Source organism: Bactrocera oleae, chromosome 4 (assembly GCF_042242935.1).
Source record: "Bactrocera oleae isolate idBacOlea1 chromosome 4, idBacOlea1, whole genome shotgun sequence".
NCBI classification, from domain to species: Eukaryota; Metazoa; Arthropoda; class Insecta; order Diptera; family Tephritidae; genus Bactrocera; species Bactrocera oleae.
In genome coordinates this window covers 53,432,168-53,458,592 of record NC_091538.1, presented here as the reverse complement: position 1 = coordinate 53,458,592, position 26,425 = coordinate 53,432,168, and the positions used below count along the sequence as shown (strand labels likewise).

At 34.7% G+C, this 26,425-nt stretch overlaps 1 protein-coding gene across 2 annotated transcripts in view; it reads right to left on the bottom strand.

Annotated features, from left to right (window-relative positions):
- LOC106621310 (uro-adherence factor A) overlaps positions 1–26,425 on the bottom strand; it is a 135,085-nt gene that overhangs the window by 93,860 nt on the left and 14,800 nt on the right. For both annotated transcript variants that reach the window (XM_036363233.2, XM_036363234.2), the window contains exon 2: positions 1,045–2,129. In XM_036363233.2, the coding sequence (XP_036219126.2) occupies positions 1,045–1,079 (35 nt within the window). In that variant the 5' untranslated portion in view covers positions 1,080–2,129. The remainder of the gene's footprint in view (positions 1–1,044; positions 2,130–26,425) is intronic.

Below are 26,425 nucleotides of genomic sequence, written 5' to 3'. Positions count from 1 at the left end.
GCCACAAGAATTGACTTGTCAGATATGCTGTTTAAACGCTAAAAAAAGTAGTCGTTTTGGCATTGGATTGTGACTGGTGATGAAAAATGGAACCAAAACAACAAGGGTTGCAACAAACAAGACAAGTGAATGCAGAAAATCATATGCGAAACCTGACTAACCAGCCAACTCAAAGGAAAAACCGAATATCCATGATGCCAAGGTAATGCTTTTTATTTGGTGGGATCAAAAGCGCGGCTGTATTCCGAGCTTTTAAACCCTAGTGAAATCATTGATGGGGAACCATACGGACACGAGGCAATAATTGTCCATCATGAGAACGCTCAGCATCATGTTGTAAGACCGGTTAAAAATTATTTTTAAAACAGTGGCTGGGAAATTTTTCCTCACCTATCTTTGAGACCAGACCTAACCTTTTCGGACTATTATTCGTTCCGGCCGATGCAGAACGCCCTCACTGGAATACGGTTCACATCAGTATAGGGTATTCAAAATTGACTTGGCTGCCAAGCCGACGTTTGCTTTAAATGGGTGATACTTTGTACATATTTTTGTTAAAGAAACGGCAAAAGTTTGAAAAAAAATGAATGATTATAGTTATAGACACAATACATTAAACAAATATAAATGCTTAGTAAAATATTTCCCACGAAAAATTATTTTTTTATGATTTAATTTAAAATACTTTTTACTCAAACGAAAAAACTTTTGAACCTCTGCACCTCATCTATCCTAACCTTGCTCAGTCGCTCAATCATATGTTCTATTTTTTTCATAATTTTGCAAAAAATTAATTGCAGTATAAATTTTTACCACTTAAACTGCGCTGCACTTGCCACCATTTAAATGCAACTGAGTTTATAATCTTAGTGCTAATTCATTTCCTTTAATTTTTTTTTTTGTTCTTACTTGGCCCGTTAATGGATTTCCCAGAGCAGCAAATGTAATTATGAACACCAAAAGTATAAAACTGATTATGTCTACCGCTGTGTATGTCTATGTGTGTGTGCGTTTTTTTACATTAGAATTGTATAGGGTACTTACTTGCGCGCCAGACGCTTCCTTATGCCGGCCAACATCGTGTTGGAGCTAACGCTACTAGCGCTGCTGGTACTGCTAGGGCTGCTGTACGCCTCAGTGCCTGCTTGATTTTCCGGTCGAGTCGGCCGTTTTAGCCAATTTGCGCCGCTACCAATTCAATTCTCTCAATTTTTTCCTTTTATTTTGATTTCGTTACTTTCTTGTTTTTGGTTTTCGTTTTTATAGCTTTTCGATTTTTCGTTGTGTGCGCGCGCGATCGATTAGAGAGCGCAAAACCGCTAAAAACACCAAAGAAACAAGAAAAAATTGCTTTGCTACTAAATTTCCGCCGCGTCTAATGTGCTGTTGTGCTGTTCTTCGTTGTAATAAGCGCTAGTAGAACATTGAGTTTTTGTTGTTGTTGCAGCGGCCAGTCATAATCACAAGGCGATTCATGAAATTTATTTTTCTTATTAACAGCCGCAGCCGCTGTTGTAGTTGGCGGTGAGTTCAACTGTTTTCATTATCAACACTCGCGGACGCTTTTCGCGCGTCGCCGCTCCAGCATCTTTCGGCTGATAGGCACGAATTCAATTTCACGGATTTCACTTGCGCGATTTTCAAGTACAAATTACTTTAGTTGAATTTCATGTGTTTGCGCGTGATTAACGCGCCGCGCGCTTGACGTCGGTTGAAGAGTGAGGCGATTTTCGCAAGTACACGCGCACTCACGCACGCGCTGGCAATCTCACAGTATCAAATTCAGCAATAACCAAATGTGAATTGGTAGAATTCTGGCTTCTATTTGCATGGACTACGCGGTCGGCAGGCGCGCTCCATGCGATTTATTTGCATATTATTATAAACTTTTTTTTGCAGTGGTCGGAAAAAAATTGATATATTTTGACTGCGTCTTTATTTACTTACACAGCGCACCCCGGTCCGCAACACTTTGTGGCTGTGACTCGAATTTCTTTGGCTTTCTTTGCTACGCGCGCGCATGAAAACACTTGTTTGTGCCTTTGTGCGCTTTCCAAGCGGCCAGGCGCGTCGTGTCTCGTTGCAGTAGTCCCAAGACTCGCCAACGCGCTGTGGTGTTTGGAGTCACTCTGTAAATAACACAAAAAGAAGAAGAGAAGGCATAAGAAAAAATTTCAAACTAAAAGAATTCAATGCTGAGCGGAGAGTAGAAAAGCGAGAAAGGCCTGCACACTGTAGCGCAGAAAGGCTGGAAGCAAACACAGCGCCTTTCTGCGCTGTGATTTATTGTGGGAAATTCGATATTTTTCAAAAGGCAGGCACACATACATACACTCTCACATCTGCATATATATTTTTATTTTTCATACGCCATCTGTAAATGAAGTGTTTATGCCAACATAAACACCGAAATGATGATGTGCGAATTTCTCGTATGTACGCTCAAATTAATTACGTGGCATCTCTTTCATTACTTCGCGTTGCAACAGAGATTTATTTATTTCATTTTCAACAATTCAACTTTGTTTAATGATAAACTTTCAGCATTTCAATTATTTCCTTTTTATTTTGCATATAAATAAACGCGCTGACTTGAGTTTCCTCGGCGCAGGGTTGCTTTTGAAGGCTGTATAGTATAATAACATGGATGACTTCTATGTATACATTGGTTAGAGTGAATTCGCTCGAAAAAATGTCATTGAAGTTCCTCTTGAAATACACACACACAGTTCATCTTCTAGTACTACTTAATTGTCATGATTGATATTTGATCCCTGAGAATAGAGTAATTGCTTTAATTTCACTCGCTCATAGAAACTATGGAAAATAAACACAGCTCCAATTCTTTATAAATGAAAATATAAATAAGTCTTCGCATTTGCGCAACTTTATATTATTATATAAAAGCATAGTTTCTTAAATATATGGCAAGTAGAAACTCTATTTTCATATAATTTGTAGCTGAAGCTATAGCATTTGAAGAATAATACACGCTTTCGATTAGCCACTTTTCTACTCAAGCAGCTGAGCGAATGTGTCAAAGTGTTTGGCAATTTTAGCTTGGAAAACAAATATAGTCCTAGGCGGCTAAAAAGATTTGAAGTTAAGGAATTGGAAGCATTATTCGATGAAGATTTTTGCGAAACACAGAGGAGCTCGCAGAATCTGTTGGATTCACTAAACTGCCGTTTCAAAACCTTAAAAACCAGCCGAATAAGTTTAAAAGCAAGGAAATTGGGTGCCATATGAATTGAAGCCAAGAAACGCTGAGAGATGATTTGGCGTACGTGTTTTTAGATCGGATTTTGACTGACTGTGATGTAAAATGGATCTATTGTGACAACTCTACACGCAAATAACCATTTGTGAAACCTGGTTAACCAAAAATCAAATTAATAGCCTATCTGAAAATCCATGACGTAAAAGTAATGCTCTGTTTTGGTGGAATCAGAAGCGCTTGCTGTATTATGAGCCTCTAAAAATGGGTGAAATCATTAGGAGGTGGACCGCTACCGACAATAACTAATCAAATTGAAGCTAGCGATAGACGCTAGAGGCAATAAATTACCATCCTGACAACGCCTCATGTTGCACAAATAACCAGAAAAATTGGAGAATGTCATAGCTTCAGATCAGTATATACGTCCATAGACAAGCTGAAAGGACTAGATGAAGTATAAGAATTAGATATTAAGTCATTATTAAACTTCGCCAAAAGCATCGACGCACTACACATCAGCTCGTTTTAAACTAAACCTCCAACTGGCATTACACAAGACCTAAAAAAGAATATTTCGCCATAACAGACATATAGGCTTGTTGGAAGTCTTCTGTACTTCGTTTAATTCATATATTTCCTCTCACATTTTTAGGATTTATAGTTGACTCAGTCCCATTTCGGCAGCTTTCATTCGAAATATGTGACATGATCTGACCTCTTACTATATTTTTAAATGCAGGGCTGCTTTAATATCCATGAAATAGGACAAGAAAATATATACAATTTGAGTGCTACTCCGTGGGCATATAATTTAAAATTTAAGCTTTCACAGCATAAATTCTCTGAAACCGCCGAGAGACTTTAAGAAGACTTTGTGCAAAAAAAAAAGACACATATCATGCGCGGCAAAAAACTTTCCGCCGCGCTAATGACCACTTTGCCACAGAAAACCGCCATAATTGAAAAGACAATGGAGAAAAGCACGAAACCAGCGTAATCGCCGTTAATTCTAAGCCTATCTCAAATGCAAAGTGCAGCATTTCCTGACAAGTGTTTTTGTTTTTCATTCCCGTTCCGATTGCAAAGCGCTGCATCACCACACCACAAAAAGCAAACCGAAGCAACATCAACGTCACCACCCACTCACCGGGACTAGTGAACACACGTTTGCCGGCCGACCAACGCTCCCAGCTGAGTAAACCAGATTTTAATGGGCACCTCAGCATTTCAATCTCAGCAGCTATAATTTCATAAACACGCCGCGGAAGATTTGCAGTGGTGGAATTGTAATTTATGTAGCCACAGCACGGAGATAACGAACGTAATACGAGTGAGAACATACAAAAAAATACAATTTACTTACATACATACATATATTTTGTTCGTAAAAGTACAAGCAAATGCCGGCTTCGACTCCGCCACTGACTATTGTGAGTAAATGAGTTGGAATAAAGCATTTGAAAAACCATTGCTAGAATCAGCGAGACTCACCTATATGTATGTACGTATGTGTGTGTGTGTGAAGGTATTTACATTGTTTTTTCTTCTACATAGTCCAGGTTTATGTGAGTAGCTCTAAATTTTGCAGTAATAAAGAATTCACTGACCCGAAACTAGGCCGATATTCATGCAATTGAAACTAGTTCAAATACAGTTATGATCTTTACGAAATTTTAACAATATTCAGTAACAATATATTATATTTAGTTGCCACCTTAATTGATATAAACACACATTAGAAATAAGTATAATACGAAATTAGTCCAATAGTCATGAGTTTAACACTAGTTCGAACCCAGCCTTAATATAATATATGTGTTATTTTACCAATATTCAATAAAAAATCTTTGTGTTAGAGTTGCTATCTGTATTAACATATCAAAAAGTCTGCAAAATAAATAGAAAGCCAATTCTCAAAAAAGAAATTGAAAATGTATCAATGTTTCATAGACTTCGGTAAAAGTTGGAACAGGGTTGCCACCTTTATAAAAATACGTTTTAAAAAGTGAAACCTAAAATTCTTAGCGAAGTTCCATAACACTATCGTTTAAGTATAATTTTAATTATTTTAGGGTATTGCCACTAGTTTTTAATTTTAAATATACTTTTTAATATAATATTGCTTAATCATTTTTGTGTCCAGAAATATAGTTAGCTTAGGTTAAAGTGTCGATAATCAAAGGGATCTCACTTGGATAGGTTATAGCCGGTCCGTTGTGGTACCAAGAACTTCTATAAAGTTGATTCTAAAGACCCTCATAATTTGACGAAGCACTTTAAGCTTTAAAATTTGACAAATTTGTTGCAACGGCTAATGTCAGCTTCAGCTGAGTCTTCAGGTTCGCCAAAAATAAAACTGCTGAAATGTTTCTTGCAAAACCTGGAGCATGGAGGAAACAGTGTCTGGATGTTTCCAACTCAAATTATTCTATACAAATTTGACAGTTTGCGTCCGACTGGATTTTTAGTCTTACAGCATGAATGACTATGGGATAGCAAGAACTCCTACGATTACAGCAAGATGAACTTTGCTAAGGGCAAATAGTTTAGTAGATCTCCTACGTTCTACTAACGGGGATCCAACTCGTTCCTATGTCGATGTTAGCGGGATAAGGGTGTCCTCTTTTAGCTAGTTCATCGGTTATGCAGTTTCCAGCGATTCCGCTATGCACAGACACCCAAACGAGCCTGAAAATGAAGTAGCTTGATGACATATCTAGTGAGGTTGGACACTGCTTGACTAACTTTGAGCGCATAGCAAACTCAACGCTACTATTGCCGCTCTGTTGTCGGAGTGAAAGAAGCTGCACTTTGGAACAGTAATTCTACTGTTACTTTAATAGCAGACAGGAGTATGAAAATTTAATGAACTGACTAAGAAAAAGGTGTAGAGCGAGTTGAAGATTTCAGGATTTTGGAATCGTAAATAATGGAAAAGGTTGGAATAGGGCTCAATTGATTCTATACGCCACGATTTCATATAAACTCTTTAGCGGCCAGTATAGATAAAATCTGGCACATTAAGTAACAAAACTAAATACATTAAAACCGAACAAGGAGTTAACCAATATTTTTCCTAGTGGGTATCTATGTATATAAGTCGGTAGTGTGCACTAGGCGCATAATTTCCCAAAAGTTGCGGCACATAGCGCCAATTCTGAACTGTAAAAAGCAAAACTACGATGTGGCAGAGGCGCTAAGAGGGCAGCAGATGAGAGCAGTACAGTGGCAGCAAACACTCACCGCCAGTTACTGCGACATAAAGGTGAGCTGAGTCAGTTGGTTTACTTGACTATTTTGTTTGCTGGCATTTTGCTGCAGCGTTTGACTCTTGTTGTTGTTGTTGTTTCAGAATTCATTGTCCATATTGCAAACAGCAGCGTCTGCCGTCGTCTCACCTCCCTTGTGTTCTTTGCATCAGCAATGTTGTCGTTGTTCCGCATTTGGTTTTAAATGCCACTTTGGGCTCTTGGTTGTTGCTGCCGTTCATTTAACGGAAACATGCAACAACATTCGATATGCCCCACCGCGCATGCAATTATCCAGCGTCAAGGGAGAACACAATAAACGACTATTTACAAATGTATGGCAACAACACAAATGAATGTCGGAGCACAAATGTCTGTATGTCTGTAAAAATATGTTACAATAGTACTCGGCAGTACCGTATGTAGATACATATGTAGGTATGTGAAACGACTAACGTTGTCTACTAACTGCCTCCGTTACTGCATGTGTGTGTGTAGGCTTTGTTGGCGTCTGTTTGGACAACGTCAGTGCGCAAACTCTTTCACCACTTGCCACTTGCAACTGCAGTTGTTGCGCTTTCTGCGCTTGCTATTATCACTATTTGCTTAACAATGTACAAACCGATGAACATGGTTACAATGGAGCGCAATAGAACAAATAAAGAGACACATAAAAAAAGCGTGCAAACAGATGTGCGAGTATTAAAGTTGCATACGAAGGTGTGTTTGCACATTAGGGTGGGTATTTTTTTTTCTATGAAAATCATGTAGTGAGAACCCTATTGGATATGGTTGAGTGAATTTGAGGCATGATTCATGGCTTAGAATATACAATATAACATATTCTAGTTTCAGCAGCCTTTAAATTTGTTTTCATAAAGCACGTCCAAATTAAGGGCAAATGGTTGAGAAAAGAAGGAGGTGATGAAGATATGTATGTATTTTTACGTGTTTGCTTTGTTGTTGTTATGGTTGTTTTAAAGGTAGTGGATATTTTATTAAAATATATTTTGTATCTTAATTCGGTAGTTGGTACCTAAAAACGGTACTCATGCTATTTCGCTAAATTTTTGCTGTTTTTGTTGTTATAGCTGTTTTAAAGGTAGTAAATATTTTAGTAATATTCTATATTTTGTACCTGAATTCGGTAGTTGGTACCTAAAAACGGTACTCCTGCTATTTCGCTAAATTTTTGCTTTTTTTGTTGTTATAGCTGTTTTAAAGGTAGTAAATATGTTAGTAATATATTATATTTTGTACCGGAATTCGGTATCTAAGAATGGTACTCATGCTATTTCGCTCAATGTTTTATTTTTTCAAGACAAATATTTCAATAATTATTTTGTACCTTAGTTCGGTATTCGCTAAATTGTAGTCAATACTTTTTTATTTTAGTTAAGGTAACTTTATCATAAAGAATACAAAATGTCTAGAGTTAAGGTTATGTACCCAAAATTAACACTTTACTTGTATTTTATAAGCAGATCTGTATCCTTTTCCGACGTAACGCGATTAATTTTAACAAAACTAAGTTTGTGGCTGAAAATTCGGCGAAAAGGCGAGAATTTCAAAATTAAATAAGTGGCATAAAATATCCATAAAAAGTTGTGTACCGTAAGCCTGCATTTCAGCATTTTATTGGGTACCGAATTTCGATAGAAATATTTCGATTAAAGATATTTTTTTTAACATGAACGTTTTTACAGGTACACCTCCAACAGTTATAGTAGATAGTACAGCAAACCTTTTTTCTCTTATTAGAATAGAATCGATTATATTATATAATATATTACTGCTTAAACCCTTCAAAGGCTTTAGCTAAAAATGTTCGATTTTTTTGAAAGTTAGTGTTAGTTACTTGTATAATGTAGTGAATGTTAACAACTGAAATCTATGAATCTATCTTCTTCCATATTTCATTTTAAAAATAATTCCAAAAGAAACTTGTAAATCTGTGAAGATGAAGAAAATACATGCATAAATGTATGTAGAATACCGGCAAACAGCCTATAAAATTTTCTACCTGTAGTTATCGATTAATCACAAATGTAAAAACAAAGAAAGCTTAAAAAATTTAAGTATAAATGTCATGTCAAAGACTTTGTATTAACGAAAATTTTTCGTCGAATCCCTTTTGATCATTTAAGAAAAGTTTAATTTGAATTTATGATAAACTCTCTGTTTGTAAGTAACTCAAGTTAGTGAGAACATTTTGTGAATGATAAACTTACCATATATGAGTGGTGTTTGACGCTAAATACTAAACCAGGCAATAAAGTCGAGTTATTAAGAACTCTGAATCTTTTAATGGTGTTTGACGCCAAACACCATAATGACAGGAAAAATAGACTTTGTGTAAAATAAACACTAAAAATACTAATAAACTCGAGTTAGTCTGAAAATTGTGTAAATCCAAAAGTTTGTGTACGTTAATGGTATTCGAAGTAATTACCGCAATAAACTCGAGTTATCAAAAATATGTTATAAATAGTAAACTCTGTTCATGAAAGTATTGTTTGGTATGCTATGTCCAAATTGCAAAAAAAGATCGGGTTGCTGAGAATATTTGATGAATGATAAACTCCATGTCTGTTTTATAACGTTAAGCTCTAAAGAAGAACTCGTAACAAATAAACACTTAAAATACCTATAAATTCGAGTTAGTCGAAAAATGTTGTAAATAATACATAAACTCATTGTATCTTATGGGTATTCGACGCAAACTGCAATAAATTTGAGTTATTGGGAACATTTGGTAAAATACAAACTCCATATACATACATATGTCAATTGACGTTGACTAAGAAACTCGAGTTTGTCGGTAATGCCATTAGATTCTAAAATTAATTTTGAGATTGATAACCATGATCTGTGAGTAGGGCTTGACGCTAAACACTGTTAATAAACTCGAGTTTGTCACAAAATTTAGTTTAGCAAATAAACTGGGATACTGAGAATAATTTGTGAATAAACTCCCTTCATGTTAGTTGTATTTGAAGTTAAATTCTAAATTAAAAGCCACTAGAATCACCAATAAATATTGCGGTTGATAACCATGGTATGTGATTATTGTATGACACTAAAACTGTTAATAAACTCGAGTTAGTTTAAAAATTTAGGAAAAAAAAACCTCGAGTAGACATTCAGTTTTGAAATGGGTATAAACTTGTGTTTATGACGCAACTTTAATGCATTTGAAATCTAGCTTACAGTAAAAAAAAAAGCAACGTAAAGAAATTGCAGTAGAAAAGTAGTAAAATATTATATATGAAGACTAATAGGCAGCGACAATGTCCGGTTCTGTCTGACATTTATTATACCTTTTCTTATATAAATTTGTGTGTGTACATTAATATGTGTATTTTGTGACAATAGAATACATGATATGCCACAGTTTGAATTACATGTGTAAAAAAGCAAAAACAAAATCGCCATTGTGTAGTTCAAAAAGCTATTATTTGGCTAGAGCTTATAAAAGTATAGAAATTTTGAAAGTGCATATACACATATATAATATGATGTCTACATACATAAGTATGTACTGAAAATGGCATTTATTGCATACACTATTGTAGTGAGGCTTCAAATAACAATTGGCATATATGTAGACTACATATATATATATATATGATGATGCATATGTGTATATATATGTGATGCATATATGTATGTGTGTATGGAAAATCCAATTTGAATAGCCGAACAATAAGTAATTTGAATTTACTGCCGTCTGCCAAATGTACTGTGACTATTCTAACTACAGTCAGAACATTAATAAAAGCGCCATTGCAAAGTAAAGTACAAAAAATTACAAACAAAAAAAACAATCTAAAAATGTATATAAATATCTGTGTCTCATGTACACATTCCGTTATTGTGCAAAATTTGCACTAGCATAAAATTCCAACATGCAGACATTGGCTTTGAGTCTTTTGCTTCTTCTTATTCTGCCTATATTGCATAGTTTTTTGTCATCACTCGCATCTGAATGGAGTAAAAACTAAAGAAAAGCAATCAAGCATATTTTTTCGCAAAAGTGCAGTGCGAACTAGTGAAGAGCGCACAACATTTTGCTTAAACAATAAAACTCTCACACAACCACACACACTTAGCATACAGCATAGCCTCAAGTTACATACTAACTTTCTATGGCCACACAATGAACACTACTAACATTGCAATAGCTTTTATTTCGAAACTTCCTTTTATGTTGCAGCAACTTGTTACTAGAATACTTAGTTGCTCCTGCTCTCATCAGCACTGTGCTGCTTTCTTTGCTTTATTGAGTTGCCAACAATTGCAAAGTTTGCGTACCAATAGTGTGTAATGAAAGTAAGTAGCTGTGAGCTGAAGTATAACAATAAAAAAGGTTAACTTCGGTTGCACCGATGCTATAATAACCTTTACATATACAAAAGATTCCATGCACTCGATTCCGATCGTTCAGTTTGTAAGCCATCTATAGGCTATAGTGGTACGATATCAACAAATAAGCAGCTTGTTGGAGAGAAAAGGGCGTGTGCAAAATTTCAGATCGATATCTCAAAAACTGTGGGACTAATTCGCGTATAAACAGACAGACGGACATAGCTGAAAGGACTCAGCTCGTCATGCTGATCTCTTGTAAATATATTTTGTAGGGTCTCTTTTTCGTTTCCTTGTGGATTAAACAAACTTCTTTGCAAACTTAATATAACCTGTTAAGGATACATAAAATGCAAGGATGGTTGGAAAAGTCAGCGATTTTAGGGTTTAAATTTTTTTTATCCAAAAAATTCTTTCTCTCCGAATATAGGTCCCAATAGGCCCGATACATTCCATTGGAACGATAAATAATTTTGAGGAATCTGCCAAGTTAATAGTTCCTTCAGTTATAAATCTGATTTTGTCTTTTTTTTAATAATTCACTGTTATAGAAACTGTTCCTTGATCACTACTTTGAGTAGATGAATCTATGTATAATTTGTCAAACGTTTTCGAAAGATCTCAAATATCATCTGGATCGCAGTTGAACATTATCCAAAACTGTCCTGAGTGGTGCCCTGTTTGTATTTATCGCAAAAACTTGCACACCTCGATTTAAATAATATTTTTTCTCTTGTTTATGTCTAGAGCATTGAGATTGCTCGCGAACTCTCAAGTCATTGGTCGGCAAATATTGTTCTTAGTACGTTAACTTGGCAACTACTTATAAGAGATCTCGTGTTCTAGTTTCTTTTATGCTATTTCGGTTTCAAACTAATTCAATGAACCAAACCTAATCGGGTTACTAAATGTCACGGTTATACGAAGTTTATAAACAGTGGAATACTATCCACATAGTCTAAACAGCTTCAAATAGCTTATTACTAATATAATATAAGATGATATCTAACGATGTAGAATTGCATTTTTAGTCATTATGAGGGCCATAAAAAAACTCATTGACTTATCAATTCAACCTCGTACACATCACTTTCCGACCTATAGGCATGTATTGTGCATTCTTATGGAGCATAGCCTCAATACAGCAGTATGCTCCGACAAGAAAAATTAAGTTGAACTCCAAAGTGTGCAGTCACTAAGTGTAAGTAGCGGTGGGTGGGAGTGTTGAGCAAACATTGTGCGAAGCAGACTGAAAGAAAACGCTTTTCAAAGTGCAAAATATTTAGTTGCACTGCAACAAAAAAATAAAAAGCAAAATAAAAACAGAGAAGTAGCGAATTGGTAGCAGCTGATAAAACAACAACTTGCCACAGTGAGTATCTATTTCAAAAAAAATCTAAAAAAAATAGTTACAAAAATAACTAAAAAAAAACACCGTTAGAAAAAGAAAAACTAACATCTGTATCAATTTCTTGGCCGGCGTGTAAATCTCAGCATCCAAAAAGTTTTTGTTTCGCACAAAACTTTTGTAATAAAATACTGAAAGTGTGTACTCATCGCATTTTTTGTTATTGTAAACAAACACACACACGTTTATGTAACTCAAATAAGAAATATATAAAATAAATTGGTTGAAGTTAAATATTTTTGCTTCAATATTTGCCGTAATCCAGGGATTTAAAAGAAAGCTAATGGAGTTTGAAAGTCACCGCACACACACACATACATACATGCATACATGCACAGGGGCACTAGGAGTTTTGGTGAAGAAAAGCACTAGGCTTGTGTTGTTGTGCTATTGCTTGGCTAATATTGTTTGTTGTGAAAATTGAGGACAGCAGAGAATAAGTTCTTAGTTTAAGTTTTATTAAGAAAATGAAGTATTAACTTTTTTGTTTGAATAGCGAAGTTTTAGAATGAAATTGACATAAGGCTATATTCACATTGCAGCAGAAATTGTATTAGAATTGATTGGAATAAGTCTTGGAAGTCAACTGAGTAAGTCACTTACTTCTTTAAGTGTTGAACATGATATTTTTTTTCTAAGAAATTTAGTTGCGAATCTAAATATTTGAGTATGTTCTACTGCAGGCCTATCTCCAATCTCATAAGATGGGGTCTTAAATCAATTGTTTCTACTTTTAAATACTATTTCTTATAGTAAATAACATAAGCAATAAGCTCTCCAAAACCAATTTTTGCATTTTGCGTAAAACGAATAGTGTAAGTTTCATGTTCCTAACCTTCAAGTAAAGACCAATTTTGAATAGACGTAATCTAAGAGTTCAGATCATTGACCATTCAGTTCCAGTTCCTTACAATATTAAATCACTATAAAAAATATATTGATGGTATTTTGCTTAGAAGGAAGCTTAAAATTTATATCGTTATTTTGCTCTCCAATGTGAACAAAAAACCAATACGAGCCATAAATATAATTGAGAAGACATATACATATTATATGTCTGACAGTCGAGTTTACGTAACTGGAAGGTAGCACGATTTTCATCTCGTTCAACGTTAGTAATTTCAGTAATATCCCCATTCTTCTATTTAAATAATGTTTTTGTTGCTGTAATAATACAATTTTTCTCCTTCTTTACAGGTTTCAAAGTCCTTTACAGGTTTCTTGAATGTATGTACTTTTATTGATCCATTGCTACAATGTTTCCTATTTTACTGCAAGGCGTCAAGCCCAACTTGTATACTTTCAAATGACACATGCAAATACCGTTAGATCTTCTTGAGAATGACTCCTACGAACACTTGATTAACAAAGCGAGCATGGGAGTAGTAAAACCGATACATATACTTATAATTAGAGTACTTTATTAGGCGAATACGATAACGATGTCTGATTTAAAAATGTTGTTTTTTTTTGTCTGCATTCTAATGGTAAAATCTATTCGTATTTTTTTTTAGTGTAAAACAGAATTTATAGAACGGTATTGAGAGCTTATAGCACCGTTTTTGGACCGGACCTCTAGATCGCTCTGTTTGACCGATTCGAAAAGATAACCAATATTAAATAAAATACTGATTTCAAAGCCAAGAAAACTCAACTCAACTCAACTTCCAGTTTTTAACAACTTTGCTACATGTATAATATATATGATCAGCATGAGGAGTTGAGTCGATTTAGACACTGTCTGTCCGTACTTACGTGAACTGAGGGACTAAGTTTTTGAGTTATCGAATTGGCATCTAGCACACGTCATTTTTCACCAAGCAGCTGCTTATTTGCTCGGACCGCCGATATCGGACCACTATAGCAAATAGCTGCCATACAAACTGACCGATCCAACTCAAGTTCGTCTATGGAAGATATTTTTATTTGGCAAGGTGCCTATCTAAGGCATTGCTACAATTTCCGAAGAAATCGTTCAGATCAGACAACTATAGCATATAGCTGTCACACAATCTTGCGAATCAAAATCAAGTTCTTGTAAGAAAAGAAGCCGGTGAAGGGTATTATAGCTTCGGTGCAGCCAAAGTTGAAGTGAAAATATACCTACATATATTCTTCAGAGTTTAGGTGTATTCTGCACTGAACCAAAAGGGTATAGTTTGGAACTAGACCGCTGAAATAGCAGATCATACATTGACATATAAAAAGATGTGTCAACGAATATTACAAAAATCATATGCAAAATAATTATTTCCTACATAACTTTGCTACAACTACCTAAAATTACAAAATTGCTCCACTGACGCCAGCAAAACGGGCGACTTTTTTCGTTTACCATTTGCAATATTTATTATTTCAAAATTCATATTGCAGCCAACGCGTTCTTTACGTTTTGCAAAATGCACAAAATTCATAAATGTCACATAAATAAATAAATACTACTTCATAAACACACATACATACATACATGCATACAACCACATATGCAAATGCGGCAAAATAAACAAAACCTAGATTTGCACCAATATATCGGGCGACACATGCCAATTTGCGGATGAGCTGATTTTTATGCGCCCATTTGTAGATACATATACATGTATGTACGTAGATACGTGGCAGCACTGATTTGCGTACATACGGGTGTGTGTGTGTGTTTGGTGCGAATAAACAAGTCATAAATTGAAAGCGGCACGCATTAGCATTAGCGAATCGGCAACATTAAGCGCAACTGATTTACGTGACCACCCAGTGCTGTTGTGCCGATGTCTCCAACACAGATTCCGCAGCGTTCGACGTCCGCTAGCGCCCCTTCGCGCTTGACGATTTGTGCTTTCGCACATCAAACAGCGACCGCGCGCACCACAAGTGGCACGAAACGTGCGTTGTCATCACGATCGCGGCGACACATCAGCACGGCGACAACAACAACGTTGCGCCGTCGCCCCCACTCCTACTTCATGCACCGGCACACGCGCGCGTATTCAACTTGAGGCATAATATTTTGTCAAAAGCCATTGCGATTCATATTTGCGGAAAATTGCAGATTTTTCCTTCAAAGTCGCACGTCACTAATTAGAAAGAGCAACAACAAAAGAGTGCGCATTGAAAAATGCAAATTGTGTATTCATATTTATGCGAAGGTGCCTTTAAGCCACTTGGTTTGTGGCAAGCGAGTAGAAAGCAGCAGGAAAAGGCACGAAAATATTAGACCGTTATTTATAGAAATGGAAAATAGTGATGATTGCGCCAATTTCTTTGCAAATATGAAGAAAGTATAGCTCAGCGCAGATTTTCTTGCAATTTTGGGTGTATGTGTGTGCCACGATATTTAATTTATGTTTCATAAACATTTGACAAATAGATTAGAAAAAGAAAGATTATTAAAAACAGACTAGAAATAATACAAACGAGATAAGTGCGATAAGCTCAGTTGAACCTTGGTCACTTCTTACCTATTGTACAATAGATAAATCATAATAAGAAATACCAAACAAATATCTATATATTCTCTCACGAAGTATAGCAGCACTGTTGCACTGTTCTTTTGTAGAATTATCTTGATCCCACAGCCGATCTCCAGCAGCACCACCAATAAAAGGTGTCTGGCGGTAAGAAAAATATTTCTCGCTTATAATTATCTTAAATCAAAAGTAAAAAAAAAATGATTATTAATCTAGACGATTTTGACGGCTTCATGAAAAAAAATTTTATCTGACAAAATTTGCAGTTCAGAATAGCTTAAAGAATTGTCATCCAAAATCTTATTTCTTTGATTATAACCTCATAAATATAGATACGATATATCTAAAAATGTTAGGTTAGGTTAGCCTGGTAGGCTAATGAGTCACGCATAAACCAGTTTTGGTCCTTTGCAAAACCAGATGGAGTTCCGTTACGAAGTCTAGGAGTAATAGTCATTCTTTAGGGCTCTGTGGTCTCACTAACGTTACTTATTCCAGTGTCCCAAGGTATGACGCCAAATGCTTTAAAGCGTAGCTTTGCCATTGCCAGACAAATGCACAACAGTTGTGTTATTGTTTAACTGGTACCTTGCTCTAGACATTTTCTGCAGGCTTCTCGAGATCTGTCAATGTTGATCAGGTTTTCGGGAGACAGCCATACACCACTCTTTGCAATCTTGTCCACTGTCTCATTGCCCTCGAGGCTTTTAGCGAAAATCCAGCTCACACTAAGGATTTGTTGGATAATAAGTGGGATCTCTATCTGTGACACAGTTGAAATAGTGGAGGTGAACGAGTGTTGTCCTTTGATTTCATTGATTGGTTATTATTTAACAAAAAAAAAAAAAATTAGGTGAAATTTTTTTAGATGGCTCTTACGTGTTTAATGTATTGTACTTTTTCAAAACAGTGTATGAACCCACGCTCACCTTTCGAATGAATTTATTCTTTACGATAAATTAAACATAAGTGCTCTTTAAAATTTTGGTATCTGAGTTTTATGACACTAGTTTATCAGTTTCGAATAATTTGATTAAAATAGGTGTTACCATCACACTTTTGTCTATCACAAGTCTTTCCAGAGTCTTGTTGCAAAGACGGCTGTCAGCCCACAAATCAAACTCACATAGTTTATAAATATCTATTTGCAGTTTTAACTGTCAACAACATCAAATCTCATGGATGAATATGAACATACATGCATACATATGAATATATAAGTAAACAGAGTCGTGTTTAGGAAGGTATTTTGGAGGGTGGAGAAAAACTTGATTTTAACCTTATTAGACTGTACTTCTTATGTACAGTGGGACTTTTCAATGCAGGGAGTATTTAATTTTTCTCCCCAGTTCACTTTAAAGTCCCTTCGAACCAGTTCTTTCATCAAGCGATCACATCCCTGCCAGCTTTGTTTAAATTGTTAGTGTAATGGAGACATCTTTCGAAAGCTCTTAAAGCTTTTACAGCGAACAAAGGCGTCGCTAAAAATTAAGATCTAAATCCCCTGATTGATAACGGTCTTTGGTACTATCGACGACGTGTCTATTAAGCGGTAGTTCAAAACGTGTCATATACGAAAGAGTTTTTCGTAAGTAACTTATAACCTTAGGCTCTCAGCTTGATCAGCATGAAGTTTTGTTTTAGGCGCTAAGCCTCAACCTTCGGTTATTGATTCTAGGTTTTTTTTTTTTTTTTACTATTCGAAGAGCGCGAATCTTCTAAAGGAAACACCTTAGAAATATATCACTAAATTCACATACTTCTTGGGTAAGCTTTTCGGGGTGCAATTTTTAAAGAATCTTTATGCGCAGCTCCCTTATATATAAATGCTTACGATGTATATATAAATATGTACGTTATCGTAATTACGCATATATTCAAGTGTATGCACCCATAAGCTTCTACATTCAATCGCTTCGCTTTCGGTTTTTATGTGCATTTCGCAATTACAAATTTCAATTTTTATTAAATTGTCCGCAGCCAGCGCCATAACAACAGTAAAAACAAAACCACAACGACAACATTAGCATCGGAGTCATTGCTTCATTTATAATTAAAAACTTCTGACTTTTGAAGCACTTTGGTGCAGGAACTCGCTTGAATCGAATGGTCTCTGCAAATGAAGTACATTTTTATTTTTGTTGTTTTGTTGTAGTAATAATGCTATTTTCCCCTTTTTTAGCTGTTTGCATTTCTTAATTGTTGAGACTGCAATATGATTTGATTATTTATGTGGATTTTGTTATTGCAGCATTCCATTATGGTCCATTTATTGGCTGGATGAAATGTCAGGGAGAAATCGCAAAGTTAATTTAAGTTGTAGGTAGCCGATGGAGAAGGAGGGAAGGTAGATCAATGAATTTTCGAAACGAATTTAGTGGCAGTAGTTTTAACAGTAATAGTGGTTGTGTTTTGGGGGTTAAATTTAAGTTAATAGGTGGAACAGATATGCTCCATGGAGTTGTATCGTGACAAGTCATTAAAGCACATTTCAAATGAAGCAGAAAGCACCACTTGTATTTACCAATATTATAATAAATAGAGCATATTTTTCTATATTTGTGATATATTTGTATAAAATAAGGTTGCCACCTATTTAAAACTGTTTCAATTAATGTTTATGCAATTAAAAAATATAAACCTTAATAAGTTAATTTACAAACTCGATTTATATAAAAGTTCTAGGTAGAGACGAGCTGGTAACATTTCGCCACTGTTAAAGTTGGGAGGTATCTAGCTAGGGTGTGACTTTTCAGTTGGGTGTTCGTTGCTCGTTAAGCATTCAAATAGAAAGTCTAACTACGGTTGAGATTACAAAAAAGGCTGGATCAAGGTGTCATGCGACCCGTGCTGAAGATCAGCTTGGCTGCGAGACGATACCTAGGGCCTTCCGTAATAAGATAGTTTCTCTTGCGTAGCGAGGGTTATGCGCAAGCGGACATATTTTCCCCTACACTCGTGTGTCAAATTGTTTGCGTGTGATGGTGAGAAATTGCTTAAACTCTAAAACGCCGCTGTAGCCAAGGTTTGGGATGTATACCTTGGAGCTAGGATGGTAGCGGTCGACAAGAAAGACATCACATTGAGGCCAAGGGAAAGGACCTGGATCCCGGCTACACCATCGCAGTTGGATCAAATAATGCGGTTCATCAGAGCCTGCTATCCAAATCTACTAACAAAGGGCTGCAGATTCGTCAAAGAATCTGGCAAGGAGACTAAAAAGGTCACGATGCAGATTTTGCTGCTGCTAACAAAAGAATCTATCGAACCATTGGCAAAAAGTGGCGTGGAGATCAACTATGGATTCACGAAAGTGAAAATCATGACCTACAGTTGCCGATGCTGCAGTCCATCTAAAATCGGACAACGAGATGGGTGAAGTCGATGAAAATCTAATGGAGTCCTCGAGTGACTTCGAAAACATTGAGCAAGTTGAGTGTTCTTCGGGGTCTGAACTTCTAGACAGACTCTCTAAATTATATACTGAAAGAGAGCTTTTGAGCGAGACAAAATGCTTGGTCGAACAACAACATATACTATGTGTTAAAGATTCTACTTGAAAAAGAGATTAAAATATAGATGTTACTATACTTTAAAGTATAAATTTAAATAAATGTTTTAGTCTATTGGTATAGTTGTTGAACATTTAAGACGTGTTTGTAATATATATATAATCTCTAAGTAATTATTAAAATTTTAAGGAATTTTCAAAAATGAAGGAACTGTTTTACATATGTAAACCGCCTTCGTTGATCCGTAAGCCAGTTTCTTGCGCAAGTTAAGGCCTTCAAGCAATTATTTGCTGTATCTAAGGAGTATAGAATCGATTTAGAGTATAAGACTTTGAGTGGCATGAAGACTGATGGAGATAAAAATACCTAAGTTTGAAGACTATTAATATACTTTTCAGAAAACTTAAAATAATCGTTGAGCTTAAGCTCTTCTTTTGAGAACCACTAGTTGTACTGTTATTTTGCAAAAAAAAAAAAAATAATTAAAGTACTGAAACTGGTCTAAAAAGAGAGTTAGTAGAAAAATAACCCCCTTGCCGAATTCGTGTATGTGTGTACTCAAAACACCCTCTTATCTTTTGAATTTCACCTTCGTCTCTTAAAGAAAGTAAATCCGACATTGATTTCGTGAAGATTTCACATATACAATCTTACCAAATAACGGTTTCGTAAATCACAATTTGAGCTACAATTTCTAAGCTTGCCTTGACGCCCCACAAACATTTTTGAATTTATAAATAAACAAAAATATTTCCAGTAAGTGAAGCCAAAGCTCATATCGTGCACATTTGCACCAAAGTAAAACCGCAATGCAAGCAATTTGAATAAATTACATTCAGCATTTTTGAGTTTATTTTCGCGACGCAAAAATTTCAGTTATTTATTTTATAGCGTAAGAGACGACAACAACAACAACAACAAATAAACATGCAAATTGCACAAATTGTAGCGCTTATAAGAAAGTCATCACCTCGCGCCACACAAACACACATACACACACAACAACACTGACACCGCTTTGTAACGTTGACAGATAACAAACCGCTTGCACCGATACTTAGATGGCTTAAGACTGCCAATAGAGGTGGCAATGCTGGAGCTGAAGTGGCAAGTGGCGGCAGCGTGGCTGTGACGCCAATAAAAAAGCTGTGAAGACACGGCGGCAGGAGAGCTTAAAGAAAAGAAAAGCGCAATTTATAGTGTTAAATACTGCCGAAGGCGCTTCCTATGTGTTTGTGTATTTTCAGACATATATGTATATGTAAATATAAATTTGTATGTATGTGTATGTGCATGTGTCAAGCGCTGAAGGAGCGACGCATGCCACTTGAGTGCAGCTAGCAATTCAGCTGTCGTTTTGTAAAATTAATTCAAAATTTATGCGCACAACATTATCAAGGCGACAGGTGTTTGTACAAGTGCCGGCAAAGTTGAATATGTGTGTGTGTTTATGTGTGACTGGTTGCCTCGAAATGTGTGTCAATGTGCGCCTGATTGCCTGGCGCTTCAGCCTTCATTGCGCCTAAGACGTCGTGGCGCTGAAAAGGTGCTCCATAAATATGTTTAAAAGAGCACACAAACACACACACACATACATTTACCTATAAACACACACACCTGCAACCGCAGGCCACTCGCACCTGAACTGGTTGGAAAATCGATTATTCGTTTTGTGGGTAATTGAATCAATCGATGGTTCCGTTTTATTAATCGCTGTTGTTGTTGCTGTTTTTATGCATGTTTTTTGTAACTACAATTTTGTTGTTATTGTTTACTACGTTGCTGGCTGACGTTTAACATGTGCCATTTTTACGCTGTTGCAGGTTCGTCAAAAGTAGGTGACGTGTGCCACTCCAAGTTGATGCCACAAAATGTTGCACATATCAAAAAGTTTCTTTTGCGTGTATGTGTGTGTGTGTGGCATGTAGGCATGCATGCATGCATAACGGTCATGTTGAACATGCCAACGCTGCGTAGTTAGTAATCAGATGCGATTTCACTGATTGATCATGAAAATGATCCTTCGATTTGAAAAGCATAACGCGCTAACGGTATTTAATGACAATGTGAAAGCTCAACGCATATGCCAGGAGTGTGTACGTGTGTGTGTGCGTGTCCGTTATACTTCAATTCAGTTGTGCTTGCTACACCATTAAAATACTTGCACGTTTTCACGCTTGATTGGCGTTTGTGAGGCCTCATAATTACATGTAAGCTAATTAAATATTAATTAATTTCATTAAGTTTTTGTTTAGCAAAATTTCATCAATGGAATTTGTGTTAGAAAGGTTGAAGATACTACTTTTATATCCTTTAGTAATGCTTTCTTTTATAATTATATGTCATTAGTGATTACAAAAACATAGAAAAATGAGAAAAGTAGAGCTTTCATGAAAGCTGGTGCATAAGCTTATGAAATAAGCAATTTATACATTTTCGAGTAGTATTTTTTACTATAAATATATACTTTTTATAATCAATTTGAGAATTTAAGTTTTTTTGGCTAGTGCGAAAGCTTATGAAAGCTACTTTTTATTTTCAGTATACTTTAAAAAGCTTAAGCAACTATTTGTTTATCTTCTAGTAATGCTTTCTATTATCAACGTATGCTATCTAGTATCTTTTATAAACAGTTATAGAACTTAAGCTTTTATGAAAGTTCATCAAAGCTATTTTTTGGTATTTTTGGAAAGGCTGAAGAAACTTCTATATCTTCTATTTAGGCTTTATATAAATAAATACTATCAAGTTTCTTTATAACCAGTTTGATATTTTAAGTTTTTGAAAGCTGGTGCGAAAGCTTATGAAAACTGCTTTTAGGTATCTTTAGAAAGCTTGCATTTTTTTTTTTAATATTTTATTATAGTAAAATTTTTTATTATAAATATATGCTTTCAAGTGCTTTTTATTATCATTTTAAGAATATAAGCTTTTATGAAAGCCAGATCAAAAGCTTTTTGGGAGTTAATTATTTATTTTGGTTTGCTAAAAGAAATTATTTGGTACAATTGTATTAGAAGTCATCTGGGATTCCTCAAACATTTACAAGTAACGAATCGAACACAAGTACATACAGCTGGTATAAATCACATAAACCTGTACAATGTAGTAGAAATGAAATAGCAAGTGGTTATAACACTTTAGTGGTATATTCTTGTATATCATTATTCTATTGTACAAAATTCTACAGAAAAATAAATTGTGTGGTGGCCTTCAAATGCAAATTTTTTGATAAGAGAGCAGAGAATAAATATAGAAAACAGTTTACGAAGCTTCCGTAATATGAACAATAACATGGAGCTTATTTACAGTTGACAAATGGCTGAAGAACAGTGGTCTGAAGTGTTTATATAGAAGTTTGGGATTGAAATTCTCGAACAAGACGGGCATGTTTTTTTTTTTAATGAGATAAATAGTGAATTGATATAATAAATAAATTGAAAACGAAGAAACTTTTTAATAGAAATAAATCAACTCAATATATATATATATAGCAATCTAAAGTGATGAGTTTAAAATCCAAATAATATGACTGATAAAAGTGGAGCGATAACTCACTTTTACTTATGATTTTATTTTAGAAGAATTGAAGACTAATATTTTATACATTGAACAAAGTATATTAAGTTTGCCACGAAATTTGTAACACCTAGAAGTAAACGTTGGAGATCCAATAAAATATGTATAAAAATTATCAGCATGATGAGCTGAGTCCAGTTTTTGAGATATCGATCTGAAATTTTGCGTATTTCCCTTGCTTTCCAAGAAACTGCTGATTTGTCGGAACTGTCTATATCGGATCAGCATATAGTTGTCATACAAACTGAACGATCAAAAAAGGCCTTGTTTGGACATTTTTTTTAGTTTGAGGGGATATCTTTACGAAATTTGATACGAATTATTGTCCAAGATAATCATATCGGATCACTATATCATATAACTGCCATACAAACTGAACGACCAAAATCAAGTCCTTGTATCGAAAACTTTTTCATTTGGCAAGATATCTGAACGATATCTGTCACGATTTATTAGTATATAAGGTAACGGTACAATTTCCGAAAAAATTGTTCAGATCAGACCACAAAGCATATAGCAGTCATACAAATTGAGCCAGCAAAATGAAATACTTGTATATACACTTTTTTTTATCTGTAAAGAGTGTTACAGCATCGGTATGGTTTGATTGATTTAAGTTGATTCATTTGTAATTAAGCTGTGTCAAATAGTCGTACATAAATAGGCACATATTCGCTTGTCAACTTCCTACTTAAGAGCTGTTAGCAGAAAAACTCCATACAAATACCACTAATTTCAAGGTACAACGCGTTAATTATAACACTTACTTATGTGCGTACTTTAACAATAAAAGTGCGTACTATCATTACTCGTTAACGGGTATTATGCACTTAAACTGAATTGTGATTGATCATTAAAGCATTTTCAAAATCATTATATTTGCTGACAATGTTTCACAAGCGAAAATCTAACAACAATGTGTGCACTATTGAACTGGAAGCTTCAGCAGTGACATGCAGATATATGTACTCGTATATATTAGGGTAGGTAAAATTTATTTTAAATTTTTTTTCTTAAATACCGTGAAAATATCGTCTTCATGACATCTAAGTAACAAAAAAAAATTGATTTTTGGGCCACCCTAATTTACTGTATGTATAAATGAATATTTATGTATTCAGAAATACTTGGCCTAGGCGTCGCTTCCAATCAACCTTTCAACTCGGTTATGATTAAATACCCATTCAAGGTTTTCGCAATCGTATGGAAAATAAATAAGTCAAAAAAAAATTATAATAATAATATAATAAACAAAATATCATTAAATAAAGCAAAATGAAATAAAATTGAGGGAAACAGTCGAAAAAGCAGTTCAACATATTAATTAAGATCTTAAAATGCGCTGGAGGCTTATTAACAAGTCGTCAAACTAAGGCAGTACTACTATTGTGACATATTCATAAATATATATTTAGACATACATACATACACCAATATATCTCACTAAACTCCGGTGTATGATAAAACCAAAGTGTGTTAGCGTCAAATTGTTGTTTAGTGGGTAAATAAACACGCTTGTCGCGGTGCGTTTGAAATGAAAACAAAAGACGCGGAAATAAGTGTGACAGAAGTCAGAAAGAAAAAACAAATTATGAAAAAAAAAAACAACAAAGAAAAACCTAACAAATTGCTGTGGTGACATAGAAGTGAGTTTTACAAGTGTAAAAAAAACGTTTATATTTACATAAATATATTCACATTAATATGCATGTATACTGTATATACCGACATACATGTATTTATAAAACCATATTTTTATAAAACTGTATATATTACAATAATGAGACTAATATCATATGAGACTATGCGCAACAAAGAAGTCTTGCGTGACATAAGAGCACAAAAAAAAAAAAAACAATAAGAGAAGCAACAATGATACATGCTTTTAGCAAAAGTTGTAGCTGATAATTTACTATACAATATATTATATAAACTTTGAGCATATACACATATATACATACATATTTCCACACCTTCGACAGACACTAATATACGTAGAACCTTACTAGCTTCTAGTAAGTAGATTCGCATAATATTCTAAATTTGTGTTTGAAAACCTGTTTTTTTATTTACCGAAATTTTGACTACGACTTGGCAAATTGCACAAAAAAAAGCGAGTTACTAAAAATAAAGTTCGTACAGGAAACAAAAGATAACAAAAACATCTATGGAGCCGCGTGTAAATTAATTTCGGCAAAGTGAGCTGAACTTGCGGAAAGTTCTTTTGTTGTATGCCGCAGTTGTTGTTGAAATATTGGCAACGCAATAATGTAAAAAAAGAAATTTCTGACGAAAATTGCAACAACAAGTTGAACTCAAAAAGAAAAAAAAATTTTAAGCACAATAATTTCTTTGTATTTTTTATAAAACCAGAAATTCAGTATTTATAAATATTTAATTTCACTACGATATACAATAGCAAAATATGATTTATTAAAATATTTATATAAACGGCAAAAAAAAATTAACTTCAGTTGTACTGACACCTGTACCTTTAAGAAATAAGCAAGTTTCTATACAAGAACTTGTTTTTGATCGATCAGTTTGTATGACAGCTATATGCTATAGTGCTTCTATTTTGGCGGTTCCGACGAAGGAGGCACATCTTGGGAAGAAAAAGACTTGTGCAAAATTTCAGATCCGTATATACAGACGGACAGACGGAGGGACATGGCTTAATCGACTCAGCTCGTCACGCTGATTCTTATATAACATATATATATATATATATATAATAATATATATATATAATTATAGGCTGTCCGACATTATTTTCTGGGTGTCAAACAATTATTTATTTTTATTAAAATTTACTATCCGAAAAATGTACCAATGCTATTATATTTTTTGACAAAAGTAATAATATATATGATTATGGTAATACCATCTATCTTCTCTAGGCGATGAAATAGGTATGTACAAACAAAATGTATTATCAAGCTTAAAATCGATTCAAAACACGATTTCTGATGAAAATCATTAAAATCTGCAAAAACTTATTACAGCGCCACCGCGTTGTTTCTCTTATGTTCCAGTGATTCGTGATGAATAGTCGAGTGAACCATAAAGATACTGAGAAGAAGTAAGTAATTCAAGAGTACGATATTTTTCGATTTCAACAGGATGAAGTTGACTAATTTAATCAATTTTTGTAAAACACTTAGAAACCTTTAACAGAGGTACGTATTCTTTATTTTCTCACTTCTCAATGGCTTGATATGGTATGTTCTACTATAAATGTCACCGAAATGGCGCACGACCGAAATCGGCACTTTTTTCATTTCATCGGCCATAAAATATCAATAAATGCCTTTGAATAAAGTTCAGAGACAAAGTGACCACCACATATTTTTTTTTTGTAGCACTAATTATTTGTCAGAAATATAATATTTAGTGGTCCATTCAAAATTTTCGTAAAATTCCTTATCTTACTAGCATAGACTCTAAGCTTAAATTTCAGTCTTTATCTTAAAAAAAAAATGTGGAAAACGGTTGGCCTCAAGGGCCATCCCTGCAACTTCCCTCTAATTTCATACGCTAACGTTCAAATTTCGCTTTTTTCACTGCTTTTGAGCTCTTCGAAATTTTTCGTTTTCGATATCTAGCAAGTAAATCAACCGATTTCGACCCGG